Source organism: Oncorhynchus mykiss, chromosome 31 (genome assembly GCF_013265735.2).
Source record: "Oncorhynchus mykiss isolate Arlee chromosome 31, USDA_OmykA_1.1, whole genome shotgun sequence".
Classification (NCBI taxonomy): Eukaryota; Metazoa; Chordata; class Actinopteri; order Salmoniformes; family Salmonidae; genus Oncorhynchus; species Oncorhynchus mykiss.
Window position 1 is genome coordinate 41,111,158 of NC_050571.1, and position 24,660 is coordinate 41,135,817.

Genomic DNA, 24,660 nt, shown 5'->3' on the forward strand with positions numbered 1-24,660 from the left:
GCGACCAGCTCTAGGAAGAGTCTTGGTGGATCCAAACTTCTTCCATTTAAGAATGATGGAGGCCAGTGTGTTCTTGGGGACCTTCGATGCTGCAGAAATGTTTTGATGCATTACCGCCACCTACTGTACTGGAGTGTGGGCCAGAGACCGGGAGAAACTAAATCCTACCTGCCAGCCCTGTTGCTCTTAAAACATATAAAATATTTGAGACTATTTCTAATGACGTTCTACTCAATATACCTCTAAACTAATATCCTGTATCTCCTTCTCCCTCATACTAGACCTCAGCCTCTCTTTCCCTCTAAACTGCCCACACTGTAGTGATACATGCTCCACGTCTCGGTTTCCTGGCAATAAATCACACTTTACGGACCGGCTGTGTCCCACCCTTAATCTTGTAAAAATAGCCTCCTCTGTTCTGTCCCTTCCTACAGTCTTCCCCTCACTGACTTTCCTCTGTACTTGAAATAAATGCCTACCCTTAGCATCTCTATTCCACTACTCCTGCCATCTCTGCACCATCACGGTCCATATCAGGCTTTTTGCCTCTGCCTTGCTCATTGTAACTTCAACATCAACATTCCCACTTCTAAGTGCTTGTTTAGCCAGTACATCAACTGCCTCGTTCCCCTCCATCCCCTCATGGGCTGGGACCCAAGTAAACCTATATACCCATCTGTCTAATCCTGCCATGGGTTTTTAGCACCTCATAAAGCAGGTATTGTCTGCTACGTGACCTAAATGACTTGGAGACTTATCAACACTACACATGAATAAGAGCAAATAACTACTCCATCTGCTTTGATTTCCTCCACCCACTGCAAGACCATCTGTAATACATTTCCTGACTTCCACCCCAGATTCCTGCACTACAAATGCTGACGTCCGGTCTTTGGATCTTTTGAACCATCTGTGTATTTGGCCACAAAATCCTGATACACAGTATCCAGACGTCTCTTAAACAAATCAGATGGATCATCACCCTCCCTATCTTTCTGTCGTCTCTCCAACACTTCTAGATCAACTACTAGAGGCAGGAGTAGCCATGGTGGGTTTACAGGAATGGCTACCTTTGTACTAAACTCCCTTCCATACAGTCCCATTTCCTTCGCCTGGATATTACCCACCCACCCAAAGCTCGTATTCTGTCTTCTCTCATGTTCCCAGCAGGCCTGTAAAATCCCTTTTGCAGGATGAGACACCCCATGTCCCTGTAGGTTAACAGAATAATTAATTTCCAGCTGTCGTCTCCTAATCTGCAATGACATATCCCCCTTCTCCACATGTAGTGCAGCCATTGGGGACGTCCGAAACGCCCCACTACATATTCTGAGTCCTTGCCCCTGTATGACAACTAGCCTTTCCAAAGATGTCCGGGCTGCCGAACTATACACTATACTGCCATAGTCTATTACAGATCAGATCAATGCAACATACACTGTCCTCTGAAATGCACTGTCAACTGTGGGACCTTATATAGACAGGTGTGTGCCTTTCCAAATCATGTCCAATCAATTGAATTTACCACAGGTGGACTGCAATCAAGTTGTAGAAGCATCTCAAGGATGATCAAACTGAACCACTGTATCAGCAAAACATTTATATATTGTACTGACAAATCATATGGATGTACCTGAGCTCAATTTCTTGTCTCATAGCAAAGGGTCTTGAATACTCGTGCAAGTACGGTATCTGTTTTAAAAATTCAACATCTGTTTTTGCTTAGTCATTATGGGGTGTGTAGATTGAGTAGAAGAAATGTATTTAATCCATTTTAGAATAAGGCTGTAATGTAACAAAATGTGGAAAAAGGGAAGGGATCTGAATACACTGTACTATACTGTATGGGTCAAACTGCATTGAAAATGGCTTTGTTTTGCTTCTACACCTGCATTGCTTGCTGTTTGGGGTTTTAGGCTGGGTTTCTGTACAGCACTTTGAGATATCAGCTGATGTACGAAGGGCTATATAAATAAATTCGATTTTGATTTGTTTTACAATCTTTTGGTTAGAGTTAAAAGGTAAGTGGAGAAACATCACAACTTGTAAACTCGGGTATCAACATTCTGGTCTGAGTTTCCCACTTGGAACTCAGATTTACTGAGGGCCGATCTAGTGGTAAGCCATTTCCAACTCTGGAACTCTTGAGTTAATGAAAGCATCATCGTGGCCATTAATTAACAGGATTACATGGACGGAGCCTGATCCTAAAGGCTCGTCCATGTAGAAAACGGGCCAAGTAAGACGTTGTACTGAACAAACAGTGCCTTCAGAAAGTATCCACACCCCTTGACTTTCTCCACATTTTGTGTTACAGCCTGTATTTAAAATGTATTCAATTGATATTTTGTGTCACTGGCCTACACAATACCCCCAAAGTGGAATTCTGTTTTTATTTTTTATCTTCAACTGAAATGTCTTGAGTCAATAAGTATTCGACCCCTTCATTATGGCAAGCCCAAAATAAGTTCAGGAGTGAAAATGTGCCTAACGAGTCACATAAGTTGCATGGGGCTCACTGTGTGCAATATGACTTTTTGAATGACTACCTCATCTCTGCACCCCACGCATACAGATAATTGTAAGGTCCCTCAAGTCGAGCAGTGGATTTCAAACACAGATTCAATCACAAAGACCAGAGAAGGGCACCTATTGTGAGATGTGTAAAAAATAAACATTGAATATGCCTTTGAACATGGTGAAGTTATTAATTACACTTTGGATGGTGTATAAATACACCCAGTCACTACAAAAAAAACAGGTGTCCTTCCTAACTCAGTTTCTGGAGTAGGGATTTCACCATGAGCTCAATGGTGACTTTAAAACAGTTGTGGAGTTTAATGGCTGTGATAGAAGAAAACGGAGGATGGATCAACAACATTGTATTGTGGAGTAAATAACCTAAATGACAGAGTGAAAGGAATGCCTGTACAGAATAAAAAATATTCCAAAACATACATCCTGTTTGCAATAAGTCACTGAAATAAAACTTCAAAAATACAATTCAAAGAAATGTACTTTTGTCCTGAATACAAAGCATTATGTTTGGGGCAAATCCAACACATCACTGAGTATCACTCCTCATATTTTCAAGCATGGTGGTGGCTGCATCATGTTATGAGTATGCTTGTCATGGGCAAGGACAAGGGATTTATTTTGGATACAAATAAATGGAATATAGCTAAGCTCAGAAAAAAATCAGAGAAAAATCTGGTTCAGTCTGCTTTCCAACAGACACTGGGTGACAAAATTCACCTTTCAGCAGGACAATAACCTAAAACGCAAGGCCAAATATACACGAGTTGCTTACCAAGATCAAATTGAACGTTCCCGAGTGACAATTTCAACTTAAATCTACTTAAATCTATGGCAAGACTTAAATGGGTGTCTTGCAATGATCAACATCAACTTGACAAAGCTTGAATAAGTTTAAAAATAATGTGCAAATATTGAACAATCCTGGTGTAATCACTGCCAAGGGTGATTCTGACATTGACTCAGGGGTATGAATACTTATGTGATATTTCTCCATTTCATTATCAATACATTTGCAAAAATGTCTAAACAGGTTTTAACTTTCGTAATGGGATATTGTGTGTAGATGGGTGAGAAAAAGCATTTAATCAATTTTGAATTCAGGCTGTAACACAAAATGTGGAATAAGTCAAGGTGTATGTATACTTTCTCAAGGCACCGTACATGATCAGCATATCGGTCAAAGGAAGGATACAACTACTGTTTCTGAGGCAGAAGGGTAGAGTTTGGCACCTGGGGATGTCAATCCAGGGCACATGATATTGGCTCCACTTAGGACAAACTTGATGGCCCCTTTACTTGTTGGTGTGGAAGAATAAAGGGGTCTGTAAAATACGAACAGAAAAAAAGAGTAACTTACCAAACAGTACAAGTACACAAAGCACATAGGGTAAATCCATTTGAATTCATTCACTTTTTGACAGCCTCCCTTTTTGATTTACTCAAAACTTTCCGAACATGTTTGGCCATGGAAGAAGTGGTCAGAAAGTGACTTTTAGACCTGAATGCCAAAACATTCAGGAGATAAAGGTACTCAAAGTTGACCCATTTTGCATACCCCACCATACCATGAGGCATTCATGTCTTCATCACTGGAAAATAAACAATTGATAACATTTAAACGCTTACAAAACAAGGTTGTCTAACTATTTCATAATATCCTTAAAAAATAAATGTAATCATAGAAATTGACATTTTCCTTTAACATGAATGATCCCCCCCCCCAAAAAAAAGTTAACCCCTTAATTTTTTTTGTATATATATATATATATATATATATATAAAAAAAGTTAACCCCTTAATTTTTTTTGTATATATATATATATATATATATATATATATATATAAAATGTAAGGGGTTAACTTTTTTTATTTATTTTTTTAGATCATTCATGTTAAAGGAAAATGTCCATTTATATGATTACATTTATTTTAGCTTAGACCCTACCCTAACATCATTTGAGGTTTGTTTTGGGTCTGCCCTCGGTTGAGACACAACATGCAGTTGAATACAGGGTGGGTGTCATTACAATAATATGAGATAAAATAGGATCCTGCACGCTGCTCTTGCTAGTATTACACTTTACGTATCAGCCCCAAGGCCTTCGTCAGAGTTTTTTATTATGTACCCTTATGTAGACATTGCCCACCCACATCCGTTCAGTGCAGTGAATGGGGTTAGAGTCAAGGAAAATGTGTTTCCAAATATAACAACATAAACAGAAATATAATTAATTGAACGGACTTATCCCTTCAGACCACTGCAATTTAGCTGGTACCCCTTTGAAATGTCAATTGATTTGAAATTTTAACTTTAATTACTACCACAGAGGGCCGCGGGTCTACCCACCGTCAAATATCAACTTAATGTTCATGTCTGTCAGAATATTTTAAGATAATACACAACGCAGAGGACTAGAGGTCAATAGGGAATAAATGATCAATGGAAATAGTTGTTCATCTGTTTAGAATGTGTGTAGGAATGTCAGTCCTGGACTCATAGCTACGTGCGTGAAGTTTTCATTGGTTCAAATGGTCTATACATCGAATCTGAAACAGGATATTTGTAATCTGGCTGTTGGCCCAATTTTACTGCAAGTAATTCTAATTGGTCAACCGCAGGCTAGGTTTGGAGGATTTAAAATTACATCCTGTCTATTTGTTCTGTGGAAGAATCACTGAGGACAGGGGAGAATGAGCATCTGCCTCTCGCATAACATCTATGATTTGTCCTCTTTGAATAAACCTATTTTTCTCCCCTTGATTTGCTTTGGGGTCTGTGTTATTGAAGAGTAACATCAACTGCTAACATGTTTATTCTGTTATCTATATTTCTATGATCAATAGGTTCCCTATGGAGGATTGACAGTATACTTTAAAACAGATTTTCCCATTCAAGTTAACATTTTGGCATAAAGTCACTTCCTGATCACTTCTACTATGGACAAATATGTATGGTAAGTTTTGTTCAAATCAAAAGGGGTGCTGTCAAAAAGTGATTGAATTCAAATCACAGACAGTACCTGCACATCAAAAAGAGCTGAGGTCTTACACTTATGCAGCAGTCAGAAAGTTGGGTAGAACGATCCTTCTCTTTGTCTGAAGAAGAGCAATTCTCCATTCACTGTCAAGATTTCAATGTGTTCATGGCTGTGGGTTGGATGATGGAACACAAAACATAACATGTCAAACAGTTGCTCTCGTTCACCCAAGGGTGACCTCTTGGGTTCTCAGCCGAAGCATGCAATGCGGCACGGCCAATGTGTACAACAGCCCCGACGCTGTCTAAACGTTATTACTTGCAATATGGTTTTGTAAACCTTCGGAACTTTATTTTCATATCATCTCTAAATAAAATGTAAACAATTAAAAACAGTTATATTACTATACACCTTTTTCAAACTGATCCCAGATGGCCATATTTCCACATATGGAAGAGAAAGGCGACCACCTTTTTCTAATTAGCTAACCAGCATTTCCAAACACCTGTGTATAATGGAAAAAAGAAACTAGAAAAGTGTTATCGGCTGCAACTGCAACTTAAAACCATGTACAGCAAGTGTAATGGATTTGACGCTCTCAAACACAGCCACGGAGAAAACACAGTGCTAAGAAAATGCAGTGCTAAGCAAAGTACAGTGCTATCTGGTCCTAAATCGACAGTACATTGTGGCTAACTATTTGACCATGGTTACTGATCAAAACCTTAGAAAAACCTTCAAAGTACAGTGCTAAGGTTTTGATCAGTAACCATGGTCAAATAGTTAGCCACGATGTACTGTCGATTTAGGGCCAGATAGCACTGTACTTTGAAGGTTTTTCTATCTGGCCCTAAATCGACAGTACATCGTGGCTAACTATTTGACCATGGTTACTGATCAAAACCTTAGAAAACCGTCAAAGTACAGGCTCAGTAAGCACAACCTTGAGAAGGGTAGACACAGGAAAACCTGGCTCCCTGTAGAGGAAAGGCTGTGCAGCCACTATACAACAGCAGAACCTGAGACAGAGCTGCATTTCCTGACAAAATGTGAAAAATATTAAACAATTAGTGTCATTTCCCCAAATTTGAAACCCTTTTTCAAGGTTTCAAAGACCTCTCTGATGAGAGTTGGCTACCCGTCCTGTTGGGGGAGGACGCAGAGAGCTGTGGGTTGGCAGCGCACTACATTGCTGCCTGCCACAAGTTGAGGGACAGTGTGACCCTTGGTTATTGTTGTTACTGTTGTCAATTTTGATTCTTGTTATTTTCATGTAGTAAATATCCAAAGTAAGCTTTGGCAATATGTACATTGTTACGTCATGCCAATAAAGCTAATTGAATTGAGAAGGGGAGAAAATGTTATCTTCTTGACTTACCATCTCACTATTTTGACAGGGTCCTTTTTTGGCATGATATGGTTGAGCCTTGACTCAATGTCTGGAAACTGGTCCAATAGCTGTTTTTTGATGCCTTTGATTACCGAGGTCTTTAACTGAATACAGTTGGAAACATTTTCCTTCTCATCAAATCTGAAATGAGAAAATGGGAACACATTCATGTTAGCGTGACTCTTCACTCAATTGAAAGCTAATCAAGAGTTTAGTTCAGGTCTACGTGGAAGACTAACAACATTGAATAGTTAGCTAACTAGCCAAGGAGCTAGCTACCTGGTCATGTTGTTAGTTGGCAAGCCTAAACTTGGTAATGTTATTTGTTTAGCTCTACCACATAGCCAGCTGTAACGTAAACCACAAACTGTCAACATTACATTTGAGTATAGTGCTCAATTTGTGGGTGTTGATGTGCACACACGGAACTAATGACCAATGCAATTTGATTTGATTTAGCTGCTTAACTATCTAGCTAGCCATCTGAGGTTGCGATTGGGGCCAGTCCCCATGGTAACGATGCTAGCTTTTAAACATGGTAGCGCTCACTGTGTTTCTTCTCTACCTAGACAGGTCTTTAATCTATAATGTCGTTTGGTGTTTGACAAACAAAAATCCAATAAGATGCAATTCATCTATCAATTAAATAGTCCTTCCACGCCAGTTTCGCAGTTTATTGGCCGCAAGTGATGTCACTTGCGACATACATTCGCCGAACCCCAACCGGGTCATGGCTTGAAGAGATCCAGCCAGAGACGGAACAGATATTTCACCAGATGAATACATGTGAAGAATCCCCTTTGCGTTTCCACAGTGAGAGGAAATATGTTAGTGAGAGAAAGCCCCGTGGGAGAAGATGGATTTTGGTCGACATTCTGCAAAATTTCTCATCGATGAAACATTTAATCTCAGTACAGTTTTCTGTTCCCAAAACTAGAATCGGTTATGAACAGAGTAGACTTAACCTTCGCCAAAGTTGTAAAACACAATCGCTTTGTTTCGAAGGAGCGCAAAGGCGAATCGAGTTATTGCACACGCGCAATTCACATAGTAGGCGTTCCCTAACGGAAATGTGCCGATGTATGCTAGAACGGGTTTATAGTTTATCGCTAGCTCGTGCTTGGCCCAGCTCACCTCCTTGCTTGTTCTGCCCACTATGACTCATTTGTTCCGATTAGAAACGACAGGTGGTGGTCTATCTTGATTTAGTTATACAAATCTTTAATTCAGTTTTTGTTAAATTCGTTAGATTTGTTTCGAAGCGGGTTAGGAGAATGAACGTAACAGTTTAAGGAAATAGTTAGGTTTAGCTAAAATGCTAAACATGTCAACTTCTGTCGTTAATTTGACAAAAGCTGAATCCCTTCTAGCTATAATCCCCGAAACGAAGATCCATAATATGTACGATGTGTCCTTCCGTCCCCTCTTCCTTTCAATACGTTGAAAATATATCCTGAACGTTAGACAGTAAAACATAGCTGGGTGCATAAAAAAATTATCAGACCATGACATAAATAAATCGGTGTTTTGAGAGATTCTACTACACCGTGATGAATTTACACCGTCTCTAGCGCCATCTCGCGAAAAATGACAGTGAGCAGCTAAAGAACGCTTGCTAACTAGCAGAGGCACTTTTGCAGCAGGAACGTTGGGTAAAGTACTTCCGGTAGGTCATGGAATCGCTTGTAGAAGGTACGTTTTGATACTGAACTTTTCAGTTGTGATTTTATTTCCATTTACCGCATTACATATTTCGCCCAGAAATAACATACTTTATTTGTTGCTGATAAAACTAAGTACAGCTCCACAACGTGGATATTCGAGAGAGGCCAAGGCAAGAGGAAGCAGTAATCAACCATCTTTATTCTGCTAGCAGCAACCATAACAAGAAAAGAGAGGATTTTAGTGTGGCTGTAGTTTGCAATTTATTGTATGTTTCTTAGCTACTTGTTTAAAAGACCGGATTCATATTTTGGAATATAGCAAGATAAAGCTTGGAAACACGACTCGTTCACCCACGGCACACCTGGAGGTTTATGATTAGTAGACTGGCTATATTATATATTTTTTCATGTTTCCAACAGGTTTACCTTCCCCTAATCCCCCACCGCCAACCCAAGAGGCTAGACCAGCAGCTTCAGATGTAAATAACGACAGCAGTAGTATCACGAATTCGAAGAAGAGGAAAATAAACCGTTCTGAGAGGGAAGACATTGATTCAATATCGTCATCTCCTAAAACCCACAATTCCTCTTCGTCCTCCACTTCGCAACAAATCCAGAAGAAGTTGAGGTTCGAAGATTCCGTAGACTTCATAGGACTGGATGTGAAAATGGCCGAGGAGTCGTCATCTGCATCGTGTTCTTCAAACAAGACCAAAACAGTTTTTTTGGCTGGGGTTGTTGGGCATCATGCAAACGGGCTGACGAAAACTGCAGGCTCCACTACCTTCTCCAGCAGCAAACCTGGAGCTGCAAAGAAACTAGTCATCAAGAACTTTAAAGGTAGTATATTCAAAACATTCAAGTGGTGCGTGCAGTATTCACATTAGTCCCTTCTAGTGAAAGTTTCTACTAAATTTTAGGCAAAGTAATTAGCACAATTTATCTGCTTTAGTCTGGCTAATCTAGCTATGCAAGTTTGAAGTGAATATGTGAGTCAGTAAAAATCCACAATGATACACTATTCAAATGCCTGACATGATGCAGCTCATTTGTCTGAATATTGTTATAGTTAGATATGTTGTCTTAAACTAATTATGTTTTAAATTAACTGTAGTACAGTTGAAAGGACACAACAGAAAATGACCGTTCTCACACGGTTTCCCGCACATTTTCTTCACAGAAAAGCCCAAATTGCCTGAGAACTACACACACGAGACCTGGCAAAAACTAAAGGAGGCGGTCGAGGCCATTCAAAACAGCACTTCAATCAAGTACAATCTTGAGGAACTCTACCAGGTACCAGAAAATTCTGCACCTGCCTCATTTCCTTTCAGAACAGTCCTAGGTCATGTTCGTTCAGCACCAAATGGAAGAAAACAGACTGAAAAAAATAATTGCCTGTTTTCCGTTGCTAAATATTTTATGCTTTGTGCCTGATGAATACGACCCTGTGGTTGTGGTTATTATTATGATTGGCCACATATGGGAAGTCTTCATCCTCCCTTGTGAGTTTCATGACCTTGGCTTCTTATTCAAGCCCTGTGATTTAGCAGTCGGTAAGCCAAACACAGTCCGAACAAACAATCTCTTTTTTTTCACCATGTCTTTAGGCCAGTATCTTGTGAAAGAGCTTGACAATAATTCACGTGATATGTCTGCACTATTTAATAGCTGTGTTTGGTTATGGGCTTTTTAGATTATATGACGTGAGTGTAGTCTTCTGTAGGGTATGACATGCATAGATAATCAATGTTTTAGCCCTAAAATGCAATAAACTTGATAGTGCTTATCTTTCTGTTGTTTAGGCTGTCGAGAACCTCTGCTCCCATAAGATCTCTGCCAGGCTCTACAAACAGCTACGGGTGGTTTGTGAAGACCACATCAAGGCACAAATCGATAAATTCAGAGAATATCCTTTTCTGTGTGGAAACAGGTGGTCCTAAAAAGATAACATGTTTAATACACTTCAATATATGTTTAGATGTTGTTCAGTCCTTGATCACTCAATGGAGGCTAAGTCAAATTATTTTGTATTTGAACTACAGGAACTCAAGTCATGTACTTATAAAGTTTGATATTGAATGCATTTTTGTTGTTGTTGTAGTTTTACTTTTTTTATATACATTAATTTTGGTTGGTATTTTCTCCCCAATTTCGATCTTGTCTCTTCGCTGCAACTCCCCAACAAGCTCAGGAGTTGAAGGTCAAGTCACGCGCCCTCCGAAACATGACCCTCCTAACTGTGCTTCTTAACACCTGTCTGCTTTACCCAGGAAGCCAGCTGCACCAGTGTGTTGGAGGAAACGCTGTTCAACTGACAACCGAAGTCAGCCTTTTTTTTTTAACCTTTTTATTTAACTTGGCAAGTCAGTTAAGAACATTCATATTTACAATGCCGGCCTAACCTGGACAACGTTGTGCCAATTGTGCGCTGCTCTATGGGACTCCTGATCACGGCCGGTTGTGACACCGCCTGGGATCGAACCCGGCTCTGTAGAGACTCCTCAAGCACTGCAATGCAGTGCCTTAGACTGCTGTGCCACTCAGGAGGCCCTTGAATGCATGTCTTTTTAATCATATGTGCTGAGATGACACTGCTGCAGCTTTGTTGTTATGCATATGTACCTGCTACATCCTTGACTCTATGCTCACGGATGTACTGGACAGTACCCTCTTCCTGAAGAAAATAGACAACTGTTGGCAAGATCACTGCAGACAAATGGTATGTCTTTATGACTCTTGTCTTCGACAGGATATCATTTGATAGGTGTTATTCAATGAATTTACAATGAATATGATTGAGATTATACATGATTTCTTTTCTGAAAATGTTTCTTTTTTTGTAAAATATTTTTTTACAGATCATGATTAGAAGTATATTTTTGTTCTTGGACCGCACCTATGTTTTACAAAACTCAATGCTCCCATCAATCTGGTGAGTTGCTCTTCCTCAAATAAACATTCTGTGTAGTAAACATTGATCATGTCATCTCTAGCCATATTATGTCAATAGTCTTTGGTTATGGTTTATTATTTATATAACCCCTGTTCTCTTCAGGGACATGGGCCTAGAGTTGTTTAGGTTTTACATAATCAGCGACATGAAAGTCCAGAGCAAGACCATCTACGGCATCCTGCTGCTCATCGAGAGGGAGCGCAGCGGCGAGACCATCGACCGCAGCCTGCTCCGGAGCCTACTGAGCATGCTCTCTGACCTGCAGGTATGGCTCTGCCCCTTCACACAGGGCATGGGGAAAAGTGTACTCAGTGGATATCTTGTTCTATTGGCCTGGTCCAGAATCACCCCGTTGCCCCTCTACCCACTAAGCACTTGTGTAGATCTGAAAGGATTGGAATGGTGGTTTATCCTGGACCATGCAATTGGTTCTTTGTTGGCTCCAATTCATTGTACTACTCCACATTCAATACTCCCATACAGTAATACAAAACACTGCTGTGTCTATGAATTTGTTCTTAATTGACTTGCCTAGTTAAAAACAGTGAAATAAATCCAAGTCTGACAAAGCAAGGGGTGTTTGTCCGTTGTTATTTGCAATCAGCAGCACCTGCGTCTGGATTCGAGTTGATGTGATCTCAGCTCCGCCACTTGAGAAATAGCTTTAATGACACCCAATGTTCTCCCCGCTCCTGACAGATTTATCAGGACTCCTTTGAGCAGCGCTTTCTGGAGGAGACTAATCGGCTGTATGCTGCTGAGGGACAGCGACTGATGCAGGAGAGAGAGGTGATTTATCCCTCCGGGAAGCGCAACACCGCTAACTGTCGGAGTCTGACTAGAGGCAGCTTTTCGATAGTCTGGTCCCATATCTGTTTGTACTGTGTAGCCAAAAATGACACTACTGCCGAACTTGGACAATGATCATAGGAGTTGGTAAGATCTGTTATTGCTCTCTTGCCAACTTCTATGATCTTCACATTACAATTATGTTACTGCACTGTTGGCGCTAGAAACATAGGCATTTCACTCCACCTGCGATAGCTTCTGCAAATCGAAACTTTTATTTTGTTTTACTCGAATGTAATGTTTGGCTATACAGCACAAATCGATCTGAGACCAGGTCTGTTTGCATTTTGAGTCTTGTGTCAACTTAGTTACTGTAGTTACTGCTGGTAAAAAAAATAATATTTGAACTACTTTGTTATTTTGGATTGATGTGATATGCGGGATAATTTTACATATACTAGATGTTTGTTTCACCCTGTAAGGATAGGCTGCTGTTTGGCTTCGTATGCCAAATGACTAATGTCTCTTCAGGTCCCAGAGTATCTCCATCACGTCAACAAACGCTTAGAGGAGGAAGCGGACAGAGTCATCACATATCTAGACCAGAGCACACAGTGAGTATTATTTTACTTGATTGGATTGCTTTTAGAATACAAGGGGTTAGCCTTCCAAAAGCCCATGAGTATTGTGGTCCTCATTTAAGTTCTACATTTGACTCAATGAATGTTTGATTTGCTGCTGCCTTGGCACCGGTCTCAACAGGATCTACCGGTGTACATATAAAGGATGAAAAGAGAGCGATTGACTCATTTCCTCCCTCTTTTTATTTTCTTCAGAAAACCTCTCATTGCCACTGTGGAGAAACAACTACTGGGTGAACATCTCACTTCAACTCTGCAGAAAGGTATATATCAGAAACTACCGACTTGACACACTGGGACATATATTTGCCAACAATCGTGACAGTTTAACCGTGTAAAAATAGCAATGTTATTGTCATCACATGAGGACATCATATATATATATATATATATATTTAAATCAAAGATGGACTGTTATTGTTTAGTACCATGAACTAAATTGCTTTTTTTCCATCTCCAGGCTTGAATCACCTGCTAGATGAGAACAGAATCCAGGACTTGTGTCTTCTCTATCAGCTTTTCAGTCGTGTGAGAGGGGGCGTGCTGGTTCTCCTACAGCATTGGATCGAGTACATCAAGGTATGCTTGAAAAGATCAATGGTCTTTAGGTCAGCAATTCCATCACCGACTCAGTCATTTCCTCTTACTAATTAACATTTTGGAGGTGTGGGGACACTTCCTTCCAAGTACAAAACAGTAGAAAAATTGGATCATTCATTTGTACAGTATAGTGGGGCTCCTGGGTGGTGCAGCGGTGTAAGGCACTGCAACTCAGTGATTGATGCGTCACTACAGACACCCTAGTTCGATTCCAGGCTGTGTCACAACCGGCCATGATTGGGAGTCCCATAGGGCAGCTCACAATTGGCCCAGCGTCGTCCGGGTTTGGCCGGTGTAGGCAGTCATTGTATATAAGAATTTGTTCTTAACTGACCTGCCTAGTTTAAAAAATAAAATAAAAAATCGCCCTTGACACCTCTACGAACCTCTCACAGGCCTTTGGAAGTACGATCGTCATTAACCCTGAGAAGGACAAGACCATGGTACAGGAGCTCCTGGACTTCAAGGACAAGGTGGACCACATCATCGACATCTGCTTCATAAAGAACGAGAAGTTTGTCAATGCCATGAAGGAGGCTTTTGAGACCTTCATCAACAAGAGACCAAACAAACCTGCTGAGCTCATAGGTTGGTATTGCATGATGATCATCTTATGAATGTAATCCTGGTTCCATGAAGGAAGGAAACTAGATCTAATGCTATCACTATGGGAGAAATTGACACTACTACATAAAATGACAGCAACAGAGCTCCCCTTTTTCAACATGTCTTCATTCATAATGTTTGTGTGTTATGCTCGTGTCAGTTGCAAGCTACCTTATAAAACTATTAAGCAAAACTTATTTTCCAGATTTGAACTACAAAAAAATTTAAATTAAACAATACAGATGGTTATATTTTGTAGCAAAACACGTGGATTCAAAGCTTAGGGCGGGTAACAAGGAGGCGACGGACGAGGAGCTGGAGAAGATGTTGGACAAGATCATGATCATCTTCCGATTCATTTATGGTAATGTCGTCCCAACAAATTCAGTTATGGTAATACTAGTCCCAAATATTCAGCCAACCATCTACTTCCAGGTCCTTTTAACTCTCTCCTCTTTGACAGGTCTCTTTAGAAGTCTATCTTAGTACTTGAACTTTATATTTCCCTTTTGGATTCTTGAATAGGCAAAGATGTTTTTGAGGCCTTCTACAAGAAAGATCTGGCCAAGAGGTTGCTGGTGGGAAAGAGTGCCTCCGTGGATGCCGAGAAGTCCATGCTGTCGAAACTGAAACATGGTCAGTGTGTTCCCCATCAGACCCGGGTTCAAATAATATACATTTTCTATCAAATGGCTGTGCTTGATTGACTGATCCAATGGAATAGTCCCATAATTGCAACACCATCCCTATCCATCTGACACTCGAGGCAGGCTCAATCAAACGCTCAAAATAATATAAATATTTCTAATAGTATTGAGCCAAGGTCTGCCCCATACAATCATCCACCGCTGTCTACATCAGATCACACCACTGCCATTAGCTACTACTATAAACGACACGAATACAACTCTTACCAAACAACTATGAGGCATGTGATACTGAATGAGACCAGTAGCTCGTAATCTTTGTCCTTTCTTTAGAATGTGGAGCAGCATTCACCAGCAAGCTGGAAGGCATGTTCAAGGACATGGAGCTTTCCAAGGACATCATGGTGCAGTTCAAACAGGTACGTACACATGCTTCTGGAATAGGGAAGACCTTCAGTAGTGATTTCTCAGTTTTTAGGGCAACAATATCAAATACATTACGCAGTCAGCTATATGTAAGGGGGGGGGGGGGGGGGGGGGGGGGGGGGGGGGGGGGGGGAGCTTGTCGTTGTGGCAGTATTTGGATATCAAAATAACTTTGAAATATTAGCTTATGTATTTTTTTTTCTGCCTTTTTTTTCTCTATTACATGCAGTGTCAAAATATCCCTGGTAACATTGAGCTGACGGTGAACATCCTCACCATGGGATACTGGCCCACCTACATCCCAATGGAGGTCCATCTGCCCGCAGAGGTTACAAATATCGAACCCTTCGGGCTCTTTTGTTTTATGACCTTATATGTAATACATTTGGTTGTTATCCCAGATGTCACCCTGTTCCCTTTATGGTGCTGTACTTTTGACCAGGGCCCATAGGACTCAAAAGTAGTACACTATATTGGGAATTGGTTTATTATAAAAAGCAAAAATGGAAAAAAAAATTATCATTGAAATTACAAAGTCATTTGTGGAATATTAGGTTTCTATATTGTGTAAAATCACTACCTATTGACATGCATTGTATGGAGAATGGTACACTGTTTCTTTAAGAACATCAATTTTGTGAGCGATGACATCTGAAAAAGCTGTCCCTTTTCTCTTTCTTTCTGTGCCCCCAAAAGTTTGGATATGCTGGTAAATTTACCAAGTCTAGCTAATGAGGCAACGTGACTGAATGAGGTGTAAACAAACCCCCCCCCCCCCCCCCCCCCCCACCACCACATGGTTTATGAATGTAAAATAAGGCCCGTCAATCCACGATAGGAAGAAAATAAAAAAAATCTGTGCTCGCTTTTTTCCCCCCCTCTAGGGCACTCCGAAACAATGGTACAGCAAAGCCTAATAATAACCACAATTATTATCTAGGTCATATTTTTTTTTATAGACCTGTCCTCAGTGTTTACTGTTTAACACTTTTGCCCCTCTTGTCCAGATGGTGCGACTGCAGGAGATTTTCAAGACGTTTTACCTGGGCAAGCACAGCGGCAGGAAGCTACAGTGGCAGTCGACGTTAGGCCATTGTGTTTTAAAAGCTGAATTTAAAGAGGTAGCTACCCATCTTTTGAATGATGTTTAACTCATTTACACTGAACAAAACTATACATCCAACATACAACAACTTCAAAGATTTTACTGAGTTACAGTTCATATAAGGAAATGTGACTGTGAATACAAATATGCATCTGTTGGTCACAGAGACCTTAAGAAAAAGGTAAGGGCGTGGATCAGAAAACCGGTCAGTATCTTGTGTGACCACTATTTGCCTCATGAAGCGCGACACATCTCTTCCGCATAGAGTTGATCAGGCTGGTTGTGGCCTATGGAATATTGTCCCACTCCTCTTCAATGGCTGTGCGAAGTTGCTGGATATTGGCGGGAACTGGAATACGCTGTCATACACGTTGATCCAGAGCATCCCAAACATGCTCAATCGGTAACATGTCTGGTGAGTATGCAGGCCATGGAAGAACTGGGACATTTTCAGCCTCCAGGAATTGTGTACAGATCCTTGCGACATGGGGCCGTGGTGCATTATCATGCTGAAACATGAAGTGATGTCAGCGGATGAATGGCATGACAATGGGCCTCAGGATCTTGTCATGGTATTTCTGTGCATTCAAATTGCCATCGATAAAATGTAATTGTGTTTGTTGTCCGTAGCTTATGCCTGCCCATACCATAACCACAAGGCCGCCATGGTTCACAACGTTCAGCAAACCACTCGCCAACCTAACGCCATACACGTTATCCTCCATCTGCCTAGTACCGTTGAAACCGGGATTCATCTGTGAAGAGCACACTTCTCCAACGTGCCACTGGCCATCAAAGGTGAGCATTTGCCCACTGAAGTCCGTTACGATGCCGAACTGCAGTCAGGTCAAGACCCTGGTGAGGACAACGAGCTGAGCTTCCCTGAGACTGTTTCTGACAGTTTGTGTAGAAATTATTCGGTTGTGCAAACACATGGTTTCATCAGCTGTCCAGGTGGCTGGTCTCAGACAATCCCGCAGGTAAAAAGCTGGATGTGGAGGTCCTGGGCAGGCGTGGTTACACATTGCAAATGGTTGGACGTACTGCCAAATTCTCTAAAACGACATTGGAGACAGCTTATGGTAGAGAAAAGAACATTAGGTTATCTGCAAACAGTTCCGGTGGACATTCCTGCAGTCAGCATGCCAATTGCCTGCTCCCTCATCTCACATCTGTGGCATTGTGTGACACAACTGCACATTTTAGTGGACTTTTATTGCCCTCAGCACAAGGTGCACCTATGTAATGAGCATGCAGTTTAATCAGCTTCTTGATATGCCACAACTGTCAGCTGGATGGATAATCTTGGCAAAGGAGAAATGCTCACTAATGGATGTAAACAAATTTGCACAAGATGTTAGCGAAATAAGAACATTTTATTTCAGCTCATGAAACATGGGACCAGCACTCTACATGTTGCCTTTGTTTTTGTTCAGTGTAATATATTTAGGCAGAATTTAATTTTTTAAACTTTAAGTATCCCTGTTTTTTTTTCAAATAGGGCAAAAAAGAGCTTCAGGTTTCCCTGTTTCAGACGCTAGTGCTGCTCATGTTCAACGAAGGAGAGGAATTCACCTTGGAGGAGATCAAGCTAGCTACAGGAATAGGTTTGTATGATCACAATGTAGCACGTTCTGCTGAATGTGTCAGTCATCACACAAATCATAATGGATCAAATAGAGCAGCCATCTTGAAGTTGATACATTTATTTTCAGAGATTTTGCTTAAACAGTAGAAACGATCGATATCATCTTTTGTTTTGATGTGAGAACCACAATCTTTTGCCTAGTCCTTTTGGATTGAGTTTGTGTTGACCTAAAGTGGGATGTGCGTGCGTATGTACAGTGCCAATAGAAAGTATTCACACCCCTTGAAAAAAAATACATTTTTGTTACAGCCTGAATTTAAAATTGATTAAATTTAGATTTTCTGTTGCAGGCCTACACACAATACCCCATAATGTCAAAATTGAATTATTTTTTGAAATTCTTACAAATTAATTAAAAATGAAAAGCTGAAATGTCTAGCGTCAATAAGTATTCAACCTCTTTGTTATGGCAAGCCTAAATATGTTCAGGAGTAAAAATGTGCTTAACAAGTCACATAAGTTGCATGGTCTGTCTGTGTGAAATAAGTGTTTAACATGATTTTTGAATGACAACCTGATCTCTGTAGCCCACACTTACAATTATCTGTAAGATCACTCAGTTGAGCAGTGAATTTCAAACACCGATTCAACCCCTAATACAAGGGTTTTCCAATGCCTCACAAAGAAGGGCACCTATTGGTAGATGGGTAAAAATGTATTTTAAAAAAGCAGACATTTTAATTATCTTTTTGAGTATGGTGAAGTTATACGTTACACTTTGGAGGGTGTGTCTATACACCCGCTCACTACAAAGATACAGGTGTCTTTCCTAACTTAGTTGCCAGAGAAGAAGGAAACTGCTCAGAGATTTCACCATGAGGCCAATGGTGACTTTAAAACATTTGTAGTTTAATGGCTGTCATAGTAGTAAAACTGAGGATGGATCAACATTGTAGTTATTCCACAATGCTACCCTAAAACATACAGTGAAAAGAAGGAAGCCTGTACAGAATACAAATCACAAAACACGCACCCTGTTTGTAACAGGGCACGAAAGTAATACTGCTAACAAAAAATTGGCAAAGCAAATAACTTTTTGTCCTGAATACAGTCTTATGTTTGGTGCAAATCCAATACAACACATTACTGAATATCACTCTTCATATTTTCAAGCATAGTGGTGGCTGCATCATGTTATGGGTATGCTTGTAATCGTTAAGGGCTGGGGAGTTTTTAGGATAAAAAGGAAATGGATTGGAGCTAAGCACAGGCAAAATCCTAGCGGAAAACCTGGTTGTCTGCTTTCCACTAGACATTGGGAGATTCATTTACCTTTCAGCAGAACAATAACCTAAAACACAAGGCCAAATCTACACTGGAGTTGCTTACCAAGAAGAAAGTAAGTGTTCCTGAGCTCGCCAAGTTATTATTTTGACTTAAATCTACTTTAAAATCTATGGCAAGACCTGAAGATGATCAACAACCAATTTGACAGAGCTTGAAGAATTGTGCAAATATTGCACAATCCAGAAAGACTAACAGCTGTAATTGCTGCCAAAGGTGCTTCTACAAAGTATTGACTCAGAAGAGTGAATACTTATGTAAATGAGATTTCTGTATTTCATTTTCAGTAAATATGCTAAAATATCTAAACACATTTTCACATTATCATTATGGGGTATTGTAATCCATTTTGAATTTGGGCTGTAACACATCCAAATGTGGAATAAGTCAACGGTATGAATACTTTCTGAAGGCACTGTGTGTATGTGCAGAGGATGGCGAGCTGCGACGGACCCTGCAGTCGTTGGCGTGTGGCAAGGCACGGGTCATCCACAAAGTCCCCAAGAGCAAAGATGTGGAGGACGGAGACAAGTTCTCCTGCAACGATGACTTCAAACACAAACTCTTCAGGATCAAGATCAACCAGATCCAGATGAAAGAAACGGTAAATTCGCTCACTCACAGCAGGGTTGTGTTCGTTAGGATAATTGTTTTTTTTAAAGGTTTTTATTGGACTGCAGTTTTTTTTTGGTTGGACAGGTTCAGGTAGCCCATGCCTGTTCCAGTTTTGGTGCATTTCAAATAGGAATATGAGTGCCAGTCTAGTCTTGTTGTAGCGCTGCTGGTACAGAGCTAGCCAATGCCCCCTAGAGGCAGGTGTTCAAATACCAAGTCTGTCATATATATGTTTCCACTTCATCAGTCTCCTCCAATAGTTAGGTTTCCTTTCAATTGGCAACAGGTTTTCATGCAAATATTCTAATATCCACATAAATAACATTTTCCCACCAGAGATGTGTTACCATCAAATTGAGTCGTTGTGGGTAAGTCTGTGCGTGATGACGTAGTGCACGTAAAAATAACTTTGGCCGTCAGTCAAGCTGTGTTTCCTCCACATTGGTGTGGCTGACTTCCGCGTTAAGTGAGCAGTGTGATAAGAAGTAGGGCGGCCATGCGGGTTATGTTTCGGGGGGGGCCCATGTCGTGATTTAAAAAAAACAACAACATTTTATCCAACATTTTACTCGCATAAGAAGGTTGGATGGAAACCTGGTACTGGTTTATTTTTAACGTCTATAAATCAGGGGGGGAAAACTAGGGAAAAGTGAACATTAGCCACTTATTAATTTGGTGAATTGTCCTTGGTAGGTGGAAGAGCAAGCCAGCACCACGGAACGAGTCTACCAGGACCGGCAGTATCAGATCGACGCCGCCATCGTCCGGATCATGAAGATGAGGAAAACTCTGAGCCATAATCTCTTGGTGTCGGAAGTGTACAACCAACTCAAGTTCCCCGTAAAGGTGAGTAAACGGGGAACAAACATGTTTGAAACACACGACCTTGTGTGCAGGAAGATAACTATTCACCCGGGTGAGGTTCCCAAACACTTTGTTGCTAATGTGGTATTTTATTTCTCTTGATGGCCCAAACTGACTGTCCAACATACAGTGTGTTCGGAAAGTATTCAGACCCTTTGGCTTTTTCCACATTTTGTTAGGTTACAGCCTTATTCTAAAATTGATTAAATAAAAACAATTCATCAATCTACACACAATACACCACAATGACAAAGTGTAAAAACGTATTTTATTTTTTTGCAAATGTATAATAAATAACATCTTATTTACATAAGTATTCAGACCCTTTGCTATGAGACTTTAAATTAAGCTTGGGTGCATCCTGTTTCCATTGATCATCCTTGAGATGTTTCTACAACTTGATTGGTCCACCTGTGATTAATTCAATTGATTGGACATGATTTGGAAAGGCACACACCTGTCTCTCTAATGTGCAACAGTTGTCAGAGCAAAAACCAAGCCCCAAGGTCTAAGGAATTGTCCATAGAGCTCCGAGACAGGATTGTGTCGAGGCACAGATCTGGGTATGGGTAGCAAAAAAAATCTGCAGCATTGAAGGTCTCCAAGAATGCGGTGGCCTCCATCATTCTTAAATGGAAGAAGATTTGAACCACCAACACTCTTCCTAAAGCTGGCTGCCCAGCCTAACTAAGCAATCGGAGGAGAAGGGCCTTAGTCAGGGTGGTGACCAAGAACCCAATGGTCACTCTGACATAGCTCCAGAGTCTTCTGTGAAGATGGGAGAGCCTTCCAGAAGGACAACCATTTCTGCAGAACTCCACCCATTAAGCCTTTATGGTAGAATGGCCAGATGGAAGCCACTCCTCAGTAAAAGGCACATGACAGCCTGCTTGGAGTTTGCCAAAATGCACCTAAAGGACTCTGACCATGAGAAACAAGATTCTATGGTCTGAAGAAAACAAGATTGAACACTCTGGCCTGAATGCCAAGCGTCACGTCAGGAGGAAACCTGGCACCATCCCTACGGTGCAGTATGGTGGTGGCAGCATCATACTGTGTGAATGTTTTTCAGCGGCAGGGACTTGGAGACTAGTCAGGATTGAGGGAAAGATGAACGGAGCAAAGTACAGAGATCCTTGATGATAACCTGCTCAAGACCTCAGACTGGGGCACAGGTTCACCTTCCAACAGGACAATGACCCTAAGCACACAGTCAAGACAATGCATGAGTGGCTTCGGGATGAGTCCTTGATTGGCCCAGCCAGAGCTCTGCAGCGACACTACCCATCCTACCTGACAGAGCAAGAGGATTAGCAGAGAAGAATGAGAGAACTCCCCAAATACAGGTGTGCCAAGCTTGTAGCGTCATACCCAAGAAGACTCAAGGCCGTAATCACTGCCAAGGGTGCTTCAGTGAAAATCTGAGTAAAGGGTTATGTAATTGTTTGGAGGATATATTGGCACGGGTGTTTCGTCTCGGAGCGCAAACCGTGCCAATATATCCTCCAAACACCGGCTTCGAGGGCTTTATCACTTTTATTAAATGGGTTACCAACATATTGAAATAATGAAAATATATCAATGTTATTTTGATGAATTTATTCATACTGTTTCATCCTTCCACGACATATAGTCCCAATGCAAATCTAGGGTTGCTACTCAAGCCAGCAGTTTGTTCATTGTATCGATTAGGTTGCCATAGTCGTGAAGCCTTGAGTTCTATATCTGTGGATGCGACCCAGTTGTTCGTTGTAAATGTTCCGTTGCCAGGATAATAGCATATAGTTGCTGTTTTTGTGTTTTGACCAGTTTTATATTGAAATTTCTTTGTCATAATCATGCTAATTCATGATTTCGACTGGCTGAGAAGAGTTGCCTGCCTGTCTGTCTCATTCCTACTCCCGACGTGTTCATTACTATGGAACAGCTGGAGATCAAATTTCAATATTGAAACAATGTTGCAAATATCGGAGAGACGGCAAGGTTTATTCAAATCTCTGCTGTTGAAGTCCAAAAGAAATGGGAGATGATGTCTAGATGCTTCTTACAGTGGAGATCAAGTTTATAAATTACCTAGCTGGGCTGATGAGACAGTGGATTGCTGAATAGGCATTTCAACATCATAGACTTAGCCGGCGGTAACTTGTGGAATAGACATCAGCTGGAAGACTGTTTTAATCAATCAGCATCCAGGATTAGACCCATCCGTTGTATTAAGATGCATGGAAACTGTACAAGCACTTCATAGTGGACTGTTACTTTGAGGTTTCATGTTTTTCTGTTTGCTAACACTCATCTTCTCAACAGCCTGCTGACCTAAAGAAGAGAATAGAGTCTCTCATTGACAGAGATTACATGGAGCGCGACAAGGAGAACCCCAACCAATACAACTATGTGGCTTAAAGAGCGAGGGATGAAGAGGAGGAGGAGGAGGGGGGGTGGGGGGGGGAAGCAGGTGGTCTAGTCAGGCTGAAGTCTTGTCTGAGCACTCGGTACCTTGGACGTCAGCGTTACCCTCTTCAACCCAGCGACCGACAACTGAATGGATACTGCTCTGTGGGACTTTGTCGGGCCTGTTTTCCTGTGGACTGCATGCCCATTAAAACAAGAATATCGTCCATTCTTTTCTCAGTGCTGCTCAGTGAGAATTGGACTTAGCTACCTTGGACAAGAAGAAAAGCAGACCAACCAATGTTGTTCAGTGTTTTTTTTTTTTTTTTTTTTTACAGAGGGGGAAAATAAGTTTCTTTTCAAACGTAGATCTTTGTCCATCGGTGTTCTGCGCCTTGTTTTTTTAAGTCACTACTTTTTACTTTTAATTCACTCTGTACTATCCCATGCGCAAATGTTCTAATGCATATCATTACTCTTACCATACTACACTTGGAAGAGAGCGAAACAAATAAACTGAAGCTTGTCTCAATGTTGCATGTGAGACCCATGGATAAACATTCACATTGGGATTTTCTTTTTCTGTGGTGGATTTGAGTGTCAGATGTGGGCACCTGCAGCCAAGTCATACGATTCTCCATAGCTATTAGTCTCAAACTACTCCTGTTCATCAACAGCAATCAATGAGACGATTAAGTAGCTAGGCGATATTATGAGGAATTGACAGTACGTGCCAAAAATTGAGCACTTTTCTTATAGGGGTTGTAAATGCTGCTAACCAAACACTAACTTTTACAAGTTGTATGCATTTAGTTTTCCGTTTCACTTTTGCCCTGATTGTTTCAATGTTTACTTTTTGTATATACAAGACTTTACAAATGCATTGACATTTTAAGTGCAAACAAACTTCGACAGTCACCTCGCCTTTAGGTCTTGTTCTTAACTCCTAGAGATGATCTACTACTAAAAGCACAGCGACATCAGTCCCTGTTACCCCTCATGTTTCCAAGTATAATATCTCAATTTACAAGCATTCTATTCTTTGTAAGTCCTCTCTGTAGGGCTTATGGCAGGCCTTGCGTTTGGGCATTAATGGAGTTGTTTGAAATCTCAACAGATAAATATACTTTGTTGTTTGAGAAATCATGCTTGACTGGACTTTGCCATGTGTCTGAATAAATTGTTTTCTTGCTTCAGATTAAAGTAATTGTCAGTGTTTCTATGTCCCCCCCCCCCCCCCCCCCCCCTCTATTAATTTTCCTAGACATTCTTGCAGTTTCTCTTAATGCAAGGCAAAGTTGACATCCTAATAATGAGAGGATGAAATGTCTTGAAGAATCAATAATTATGATTTCTCATCGGGACAGATTTGTCTTGTTTAAATACCATAGAAGATTATCAGAATTTTAACACTCCTATTATCAGAGGTACAACAAATGTTCCCCCCCCTTTCTTTCACTAACCTCAAAGGCTTATTTATATATTTCCCCAAGAGTGAGAGAGAGTTTTGCATGCAAT

At 40.8% G+C, this 24,660-nt stretch overlaps 1 protein-coding gene and 1 long non-coding RNA gene across 16 annotated transcripts in view; one reads left to right on the forward strand and one right to left on the reverse strand.

The window, feature by feature from the left end:
- LOC110505174 overlaps positions 1–8,519 on the reverse strand; it is a 25,714-nt gene extending 17,195 nt beyond the window's left edge. For 3 of the 9 annotated variants that reach the window (XR_002470703.2, XR_005041254.1, XR_005041255.1), the window contains exons 1-4: positions 7,456–7,563; positions 6,895–7,047; positions 5,588–5,685; positions 3,731–3,860 (exon numbers count right to left, since the gene is read on the reverse strand). This is a non-coding gene — a long non-coding RNA (uncharacterized LOC110505174). The other 6 variants (XR_005041253.1, XR_005041250.1, XR_005041252.1 and 3 more) reach the window with 6 other exon arrangements.
- LOC110505172 (cullin-4B) lies at positions 7,993–24,345 on the forward strand. 7 transcript variants are annotated; one of them, XM_036970484.1, is made up of 22 exons: positions 7,993–8,093; positions 8,991–9,410; positions 9,751–9,866; positions 10,376–10,479; positions 11,223–11,292; positions 11,432–11,505; positions 11,629–11,791; positions 12,226–12,315; positions 12,847–12,929; positions 13,152–13,219; positions 13,417–13,535; positions 13,952–14,144; positions 14,422–14,526; positions 14,688–14,798; positions 15,143–15,228; positions 15,465–15,563; positions 16,243–16,356; positions 16,971–17,138; positions 17,842–17,947; positions 19,704–19,876; positions 20,581–20,733; positions 23,059–24,345. In XM_036970484.1, the coding sequence occupies exons 1-22, from the start codon at positions 8,063–8,065 to the stop codon at positions 23,152–23,154; spliced, it is 2,742 nt and encodes a 913-aa protein (XP_036826379.1). In that variant the 5' UTR covers positions 7,993–8,062; the 3' UTR covers positions 23,155–24,345. The 7 variants fall into 7 exon arrangements, with proteins under 7 accessions (XP_036826379.1, XP_036826381.1, XP_036826383.1 ...); XM_036970487.1 differs by lacking the exon at positions 7,993–8,093 and adding an exon at positions 8,442–8,572; XM_036970485.1 differs by lacking the exon at positions 7,993–8,093 and adding an exon at positions 8,458–8,598.
- The last annotated feature ends 315 nt before the right edge of the window (positions 24,346–24,660 follow it).

Excerpts from the sequence above, each read along its gene's own strand:
- LOC110505172 (XM_036970484.1), top strand. The coding sequence starts at position 8,063 with ATGACTCATTTGTTCCGATTAGAAACGACAG. Across the intron at positions 11,506-11,628 it reads TCAATGCTCCCATCAATCTG|GGACATGGGCCTAGAGTTGT; the intron begins GTGAGTTGCTCT and ends TGTTCTCTTCAG. Across the intron at positions 14,527-14,687 it reads CATCTTCCGATTCATTTATG|GCAAAGATGTTTTTGAGGCC; the intron begins GTAATGTCGTCC and ends ATTCTTGAATAG.